The following is an 8,958-nucleotide window of genomic DNA, read 5'->3' as shown; positions in this document are numbered from 1 at the left end:
TTTTCTTTTTAATTCATTTTCGTTGTTTCCTTTTAACATGCGGTTACAGAGTCAGGCACCGCGAGCACTGTACCTTGTGGCCTCACTTTCTTTTCCTGCTTTTTTCCTCCTCCGCAGATCCCTCATCCCGGCAGCACTGATCAGTCCCATACTTCCATGCAGCAAGGTTTGCACGTCCCTCACCCCAGCAGCCAGTCAGGGCAGCCATTACATCACAGCGGGCCTCCCAGCCAGCAGTCCCGGCAGCCGCCCCCGGCCGCTTCTGGCAACCATCCACACAGTGACCTGACCTTTAATCCCTCCTCAGCCTTAGAGGGTCAGGCTGGTGGACAGGGAGCACCTGACATGCCGGAGCCCTCGCTGGATGTAAGTCTGTGTCATACTATCATCTGCCTGCCATAGCGTGTGCTTGACATGGCGGCGGGAGGGAGGGATGGGTGTGGGGATGGGGAGCCGCTTCCACAGCACATGCCATCGTCTCATGCTTGGGTACATGCGCGTAGTCACTGCAGCTGAGGTGACAGGGCGCTCCTGGCTTGCTGTGGAAACTCTTCTGTTTTAAGCTGTATGACATGCCAGCCGTGTCCTCCTCATAGTAGGCAGGCAGATTTCTCTTGAGACAGCAGGTTGAGTGTCTGCCCAGAGAGATCTCCCATCCCCTCACTGCCTGATGAAGGCACTCGTGTGTGCACGAGGCCTGGCCCTGGAGCCGCTGCAGCCTCCAGATTAGAAGGAGGTGGCCGCACGTGGGCTGGGCTCGGGCCGCATGGTGCCCGTTGAGCTGTGTGCTGGCTCACCTTCGGCCTCGCGGTGCCTGGCAGCGGGGTCCGTCCCTGGCTCTGGACCTTGCCACTGGCACTCGGCTGCACACGTCCTGCTCCATGTCATGCAAGTGCTTCAAATGAACAACGAGGACATCTTCTGTCTCCTTAGCCAGGGTTGAGCGCAGCATGTGACTAAACGAACATGAGCCTAGTGTTAAAGACAGAAGTAATGTCTGCAGCCACCCACTGCTAGTGCTGGGAGTGAGCTACCTGAGGCATCCCTCTGGTCAACCACTCACCTTCCAAAGGTTATATTTCTTAGCACTAGAGTTGGATTTTCGTTTAAGTCATGCATTCCTGTACTTGTATCTTCTGTCTGGTCCAAAGTCTGCCACACAATGTATTTTTCTGAGAGAAGTGTTCACTCTGTGCCTCAGGTTTATACCTGTCCGTGCTTTTGTTGTGTGCGTGCCTGTTCCCTGTCCCATGACAGCACTGTGCCATCAGGCAGCCTCGCAGGGGAAGGCGGGCTCTAGGCACTGGGAGAAGCCCTCTGTGAGCAGTGTCTGTGCTGGAGCCAGGCTGTGTCTGTCACACAGCACGGCCATGGCACATTCCTCAGGAGCTGCAGGTCATGTGGCAACCGGAGGTCTGAGCCCTTAAGGATGCCATATGAGTAATATCAGTAGGTGAAATAAAAATCTCATTTTTTCTTCAGGTATTTAAGTAACACTGTACACTGTAATGGGTCAGGCAATTGTTCCTCGGTGAAAAGAAAATATACGTTATAGTACTGTGAGTATTGCTGATGGAGGCATTTAGTGTGACACTGGAATTGCTATAGCTGAGTGAAGCAAGCACTGTGCAGTGTGGAGAGCATAGAGCTTAGAAATATCTGTGAGTTCAGTCACGCTCAGATGAATGATGTCAGCAGGTTTAGCTACTGGTGACTGTTGTGGAACCAGGCTGAGCAAGGCACCATGCAGCACTGTTTGTGAGTTGGAACCAAGCTGGGGAATGCACTGTGGGCAGCTGGGCCCACTGCCTGCTGGCACAGACAGGGTCATTCATTAGTGCTTCAGTGCCGTGCTTAACCAGGCAGAAGGGTACACCTCATATAGATGGAGATGACCCACACTCACACCACACACAGCAGAGGCAAGGGGTGCAGATGCCTGGTGAGAGCACTACAGTATCACTTCAGGAGCACAGGGCGTACTCTTAAAATTCTGACAAGTCCAACACACCCTCACAGTGCCTGCCCCTCTCAGCCCTCCATCCTTCCCTCCTGACTCAGCACTGCACCCAGCTGAGTCCTTGGATTTACCTCTTGCTGCGAGGGGCTGCCATGAGGATCCCCACACACCAGCGGCCAAGCTGCAGTGCCAGCTCCTGGCTCGTGGGCCATGTGTTGTACAGGCCTGCATGCAGGGAAACACCTCAGCATTCAGAAATGCTCTTTTTGTTTTCAGAATTTCCTCCCCTTTACCCTTGCTATCCTTGAGACTTTGTCAAAATATGCCTTAACTAGCAAAAACTGGACGATTCTCTTTTGAGAAGTCTTAAAAATATTCTAGTCTTGAATTTTTGCCATTACTTCATTCATGTGAAATACATCCTCAAAATTCAGAAGACAGCATCGTTAAACAGCATATTGTTTTAAACTTTCACCTTTCTAAAAAGAAAACCAAAAAAACAATCCTCTGTATAAAAGACTGAGTCTCAGACATATTACGTTAATTTTTTAAGAATTGAGTTGGACTGTCTGTGGGATACATTCAACCATTTGTTACTTTCTAAACATATGATGAGGCCGCAGTTTTCTTTTAGTCCCATACTAGATATTCAGAAAACTATGCTAGCAGGTGAAATGCGTTTAAAAGCTGTATATCTTTAGCCTAGCAGTATGACAACAGCAGTTAAAACTGTGTATAAAAGGAAGAGGTGTTTTATGAAAAACATTCCCTCAGGGACATTTTGTTTATGCAAACTTTTTTTTTCTTTTTCTTTTCCTTTTTTTTTTTTTAATAATGCTTAGGAAGTAATAAACTTCCTTCTTCATTTCATGTATAGCTTATTTAAAAATATGTTCATCCATTTGAGCATATAGAAGCATATAAATATAGTACTTGTATGCTAAATGTGATGCAGTCAAGGTTTTACTTTCATAGTATTTGAAAACAAAGAGCAATTTAAAATGAATTTCTTGTACTTACTGTTATGTTTTTTTAATTATTTCATGTTTTTCTGTCTTGGCCTCAACACAATGCTGAATATAAAGGGAGCTTATTACAAACTCTTCCCTGTCAGTTTATAAATACTTTTACTTTTTACCAAGACTTGGTAAGTTGCAGAATAAGCCAGAAAACATTGCCTCTTACAAAACCCTCAGTAGCTGAGGTGTGCTTGTGACTTGTCAGATCAAAAAGAATCTGAGTGATGCCTGGGAAAAAAAAATAGTTCTATTTGAAATACAGTGTTAGTGAAAACATAAGTTAAAAAAACTTTTCATCTTGATACATTTAAAACCTTGTGGACATCAGTGCGTCTTCTGTTGGTTGGAGTGTTATGCCCCTGACTCTTTAAAATGCCTTGAAATGCACGTAAGCTGAAGTTGAATAAGCACTTCCAGTTACCATCAGCTGTCACTGCCACAGAGAGAAAAGGAGGTCAGCTGCCTGCCTTGTCACTCCCCTCCCCTTACTCCTCCTTAGGACTCTTAGTACATTTTTTAATCTTGATTTTGGGGCTTTTTTTGGTCTGGGTTAGTTTCAAAATCTGGTGAGTTCCAGTCCAGCTCACTGCGCAGCCTGTGTGTCCATGCACGAGGAAGGGATGGACACAGCAGCCTCGTTCCATAGGGTTGCAGGCCTAGAGCAGTCACCACACTGCTGCCTGCCAGTCACATACACCAGGCTTTGTTGATCCACTTTAAGGATCAAGTAAGTCTTACATGACTGCATGGTTCAAGTTTACATTTGGTGTTCTACGTGAAACTAACCTACGTAACTGGCATTTATCAAGAAGGTCTTATCAGCATCACTAGGCAGGAATTAAACTTTGTTTATTGATAAGCTTTGTGATGGGGAAGTTGAGTAATACAGACTTTCACAAACAAGTGGCTACTGCATCACCGTAGGGCGTTAGGCAGCATTACTGCTGTCAGATTCATTTCAATATATTTGTATGAAAGCCAGTTTCCCGGAATGTATGGTGTTTAATCCCTTTTTTTCACAATTGTATTTCTGTTATCTGTAATTTTCCCTTTATCTTTATATTTTATAGCTGCTTCCAGAACTCACAAATCCAGATGAGCTGCTTTCGTACCTGGATCCTCCTGATTTGCCAAGCAATAGCAATGATGACCTTCTGTCTCTCTTTGAGAACAACTGAACCCATGTGTATTCCCCCATCCCTTTCACTTGTTCACATGTGTGGCTGCACAGCGAGGAATCTTAACACTCCTTTTTCACAAAAGAAGAAAAAAACACCTCACAAGTTGATCCAGTGGTGCACTCCCTGCTTTCTTCATCTCAGAACTGCTTTTGTCAGCTTCAAAAACTGCGAAAGTGCCGGGAGAAAAAATACACAAAAACTGCAGTAATCTCAGAGTCCGCCGTGCTACGCGTCACAAAACACAGACAGTTGTGCAGCTATTGGAAACCCCGTTTGTTGTTCATCCTATAGAGAGAGAGTTCTGTGATAAACATAGTGTGAAGTATCTTGGCAAAAACAAATCTTGGCAAGGGAAGAAAAGGCAACAAAATGGAACTGTCTTTAATTGACCTGTCTCAGAGTGTCCTTCCAACGCATGTTCTTCCATTTTTTTGAAACCATCTCCCTCCACCCTGCTTCTCCTCTGTCCCTCTCCAAGCACAAGTTTGTGTTGGAGTAATTTTTCTGGCCACACACAAAACGAAAAACAAAAACACAAACAAAGCTCCAGAAAGCACAAATCGTACGGTAAAATGGCAAAGGTAGGGAAGAAATACGAGCCCATCAAGAGGGTGACAGCAGTTTAGTAAACACGTTGTCAGTAATGGAGTCCTGAGCATCTCCAGGCCGCAGCCGCGTGTGTTTGGACTTAGAAAAGTTCAGGAATCTTAAACACTTCTTTGCAAAGGATTCCTCTGTTCAAACACACACATTGGAAGCACGTGGAAAAAATAAAAAATACTTTCAATGTTTAGGGTTTTTCTGTGGTTTGGCTTCAAATTATTACCGTTTGTGGCTGCGTTGACACCCAACTGTTGAGATTGTTGTAAGAGGTCTTTTTGCCATTTAATCCATACAGAATGGAAAAGAGAGGGAGGGGGAAATGCAAAGCAAAACACTCTCAATTATTAACCTACAGCCTTTGCTTCCTGAGCGTTTGCATCACTGTGTGTATTGCACACTATATAATAAGACAAGCTAGGTCAAAGGCGGATAGGAAATCGTTGCAGGATGTGGGAGAGTAACATCATGATCTGCGTAATTATTTTTCATAATCAGCTTGAAAAGGGGCATTGAAATTGGATAGACATAGCTTCTTTTTTATTTTGCTTTGCCTTCTGTTTTCATGACTGTTACAAATAATTCAAACTTTCTTTTCTCCTCCTTCAATTTCTTTTTTTAAACCTTAGGTACCAGGAAGAAATTGTTCTCATGAAGGAAAGGGCGTGGGGAGGAAAAATGACTTAGTAGATTGCTGCTGCCCTCAAGAGACCCTAATGCCACAATCACTGTCTTGCCCCTGTGATCCGTGCTTCTCGTGTGGTTGCTTCTCCTGCATGAGCTTCCTATTGCTTCTGTGCCCATTTCTGTGCTCTTTGTCTCTCTCTCTCTCTCTTTTATAAATTATGTACAGTAGCTGTGTAAGAAGTGCATGTGTGCCAACTTTGCCCTCGTGGTGCAACATTTCAGCTTTTGCCCACTGTAGAGTTATTGGTTAATTTCTTTTTATTACTAAAGCAAATTTGACCTACTCCTTTCCTCATCCCAAACCCAATACAGTAACTTTTATTTGCTCGCCACAACGCATTTTAAACTTAAGTGCCAGACAAATTTTGTTTGTTCCCATCTGTTTGACTAGAGTTTCCTAGCCCCCTGTGTTCAGTTTGCAAGCTGTAAATGGCATGCTATGTGCTTACAACTCTGGATTTGCTTTCCTCACCAAAGTCATGTTTGTAAATTCTTTGCAGTTCTTGTTTTATTTTGCTCTTTGTTAACATTTCCCACTACTGCTGTACATGCGTCGTGATATATATATGCTAGTCAGCAGCACCTTGCTGTAGATATTAAAGGAAATGGCGGTTTAGTTCTTTTATTTTCCAGTAGAAGTATTGAATCTGTCAAACATATTATGTAGAGATGGTCCCACACTTATATTTTTCCTGTTTCGAGTTTTTTTAAGAAAGGCGCTGTTCATTATGCAAAATCAATTATTTTAAGAATTGCTATTGTAAATATCTTTGTGAATATTTTAGTATCGTCTTTGATAATATTCAACATTTTCATGATCTGATTATACTTTTGCTGGTGTTTTTAAATACCTTGTCTGAAAAAAATATATGGGTCCTTTTTTAACAAAAAAAAAAAAACAACAAAACATTGAGGGTTCTTTAACAGAATAAGGGAGGTTTTTTTCTTCCCCCTCCCCGCCCTCCCCACTCTCCCCCCAACCTCTTTTCTTTTGAAAAATTAGCCCAAACTTCATATCCATTTACCTGATGAATGAATTGATATGTCAGACAGTACCTGGACAATCAGGGCCCAGCTCTGTCATGGAAACACAGTAAGAAGTGATTGCCTAGGGCAAAAATCCCATCACCCAACCGACTGATGTTCCCTGCCCAAGTGGTGCCTGTGGGCTGGTGACAGCAGAAGTTTTGTCCCTTTGCCCCAGTGAGCAGGACACCTAGGAGCAGCTGTCTGAACGGGTGAAGAAGCACTAAGGCAAGCAGCGAGTACGTAAGGTACCGTATTTATATCACTGTGCTGGTGTTCCAGCCTGCAGAGCTGGGCACACTAACACGAAGGGATGCTGGTGGGTGGGGAGGGAAACAGTGTAGTACACTTTATTCTGCTTAGAAGTGTCTTTTTTCTTATGTAGGCTTGACAACCTGTAGAGGATCTCTGCAGAATATTAAAGATACCTTGGTATAATACATGGTAACATGGTTGTGGTGTGGTGCTGCTGCCACACCAACACTAGGAAAGACCATTCTTCAGTTACAGATGTGTTTTGTAGCCATTTTACTGTAGTAGTTTTCCCCTGTATTTTTGCTGCATTGTTCATATATGTATTGAAGTCATTTTCAGGGGTGGTGAATGATAAACTGATGTTATGCCCTTAGAGTTTTGTTTTGTTTCATTTTGGGGGAAGTTTCTTAAGCCATAGGTTTTGGAATAAAGAACATTTCTCAGTACTAGATGGAATGGGTTGCTCAGATTTTTTAATTGATTCTATTTAATCCACTCTTCATTGTTTCCTGAGCAGCTAAGTTAGTCACCTGAAATTGCTTTTCTCTTAAACACAATGTTAGTATTTTAAACCAGGTATGTTAAGAATTGACTTTTTGCTAACCGGTAGTATTTAAAATGTATCATCTGAAAGTACCTGCTGGAAAGAATAAAGGGAAAACAAAAAACCCACATAGATATTAGCAATATGTTTGGAGCAGTGTTTGCATCTGCTTTGTTCAGTAATAGAGCATTAAAGTGGATGGTTGACATGTTGGAGCTTAGAGAAGCGTTCGGTTTCTAAGCAGAAGTTACGAGAGAAAACATGATTTTTACCCATCACCCAAATGTTGGACATATGAGACAGTTTTAAAACTATGTCAGCTAAAATCAGGTACTGTATAGTAAATTCAGTATGGAAAAGCTTCTAAATGAAAATTTAGTTATTTTTTTATCTGTTCACTGCCGTATTAAAGTTTAGAGAAAAAACCTAGCAAATAGGGTAATCACAGTCATTTCTTTTAAAGCTTAATTATTGTATGAAATTCCAGTAGTATTTTTATTCTTCTTTTTTTGTTTGTTTACTTTTTAATTGTTTCCCTATGGAAGTTCATCTGGGAAAGAACCCACAGAAATCTACAGTTCTGCTGGCAAGACATTACTATAGGACTGACAGATACACGCCAATGTCTGCAGCGGAGACTCAAGGGACATCTGTACATATGTAAATGACAAATAGAGACATGTTAACAGAAATGCATTCATTTTCCTTGGAATGTGCATTGTTTTTATTTCGCAGGAAAAAAAAAAGCTTGAAGCTCCATCTTATGTGGAAAATGAATCCTGTTTGTTAGCGTTTGTGGAGTCTCGGCATTCGTTTCACTTTCACTTCTGTAATATACTCTGATCCTTCGTTTTGTTTTGTTTTATCTACATGTAATATTTAGCTTACGTGTACTAGTCTATCACCTGTGTATTTTTAGGGTGCTACAGAAATAATGAAGAAAAATAAGGGGATTGCAAAAAAAAGTAAATTGTAACCAAATTCATACTTTGTACAATTTTTGATATTGCGATCAGAGGGGAATTTAAAAAAAAAAAAAGTACAATCTGACGTAACACGCAAAAATGGCCATTGTCTTTGTTTGTACATTGTATGTACAGTACAATGCAATCATTTCATACTTTAAACTGGTCAGAAAAAAATAATTGTGATTTTTAGTCTTGCAAAACTGTATGTAGTTAGATGATGTGACAACCTAATATTTATCTAATAAATATGTATTCAGATGAAACCTGTATATTAGGTGTTCATGTGGTTATTTTGTATTTAAAGATCAAATTATTTGACTATTGCTAGACATTTATATACTCTGTTGTAACACTGAGGTATTCTCATTTGCTCATGTTAATTCCTTTTCCTAAATAAATTTGCAAAATTAAGGTCTGGCTAATTGGCAGCTGCTTTATAAATTTTCAGTTTCTTTTTGGAACACCCTACTTGCCCTTCTCCCTCTGGGCTCACGTGTTCATCTGAAGGCTATGTGTGCAGGATGGCGCTTCCTGGGAAGCACAGTTTGCTCCAGGAAGGGAAAAAGGTGCAAACCAGAGTGGAAGAGACCCAGGCTAGGAGATAGGGAGCACAGATTTACTGATAGACACAGGATCATGTCGAAGAAAAGACAAGACCCTGACAGGAAAACGTATTGATGACTTGTAGTTCAGCACAGACAGTCCCGCATACCACCAA

The 8,958-nt window shown here is 41.9% G+C and overlaps 1 protein-coding gene across 9 annotated transcripts in view; it reads left to right on the top strand.

Moving 5' to 3' along the window:
- The window catches only part of ZMIZ1 (zinc finger MIZ-type containing 1), a 280,166-nt gene extending 271,749 nt beyond the window's left edge, over positions 1-8,417 (top strand). For 8 of the 9 annotated variants that reach the window (XM_019617563.2, XM_010714339.3, XM_010714337.3 and 5 more), the window contains 2 exons: positions 118-366; positions 4,050-8,417. In XM_019617563.2, coding sequence (XP_019473108.1) covers positions 118-366; positions 4,050-4,157 — 357 coding nt within the window. In that variant the 3' untranslated portion in view covers positions 4,158-8,417. The remainder of the gene's footprint in view (positions 1-117; positions 367-4,049) is intronic. The other variant, XM_010714340.3, reaches the window with a different exon arrangement.
- The last annotated feature ends 541 nt before the right edge of the window (positions 8,418-8,958 follow it).

This window comes from Meleagris gallopavo, chromosome 8 (assembly GCF_000146605.3).
Source record: "Meleagris gallopavo isolate NT-WF06-2002-E0010 breed Aviagen turkey brand Nicholas breeding stock chromosome 8, Turkey_5.1, whole genome shotgun sequence".
Lineage (NCBI taxonomy): Eukaryota > Metazoa > Chordata > Aves > Galliformes > Phasianidae > Meleagris > Meleagris gallopavo.
Note: the sequence above shows the minus strand (reverse complement) of the source record. Positions and strands in the feature narration are given on the sequence as shown.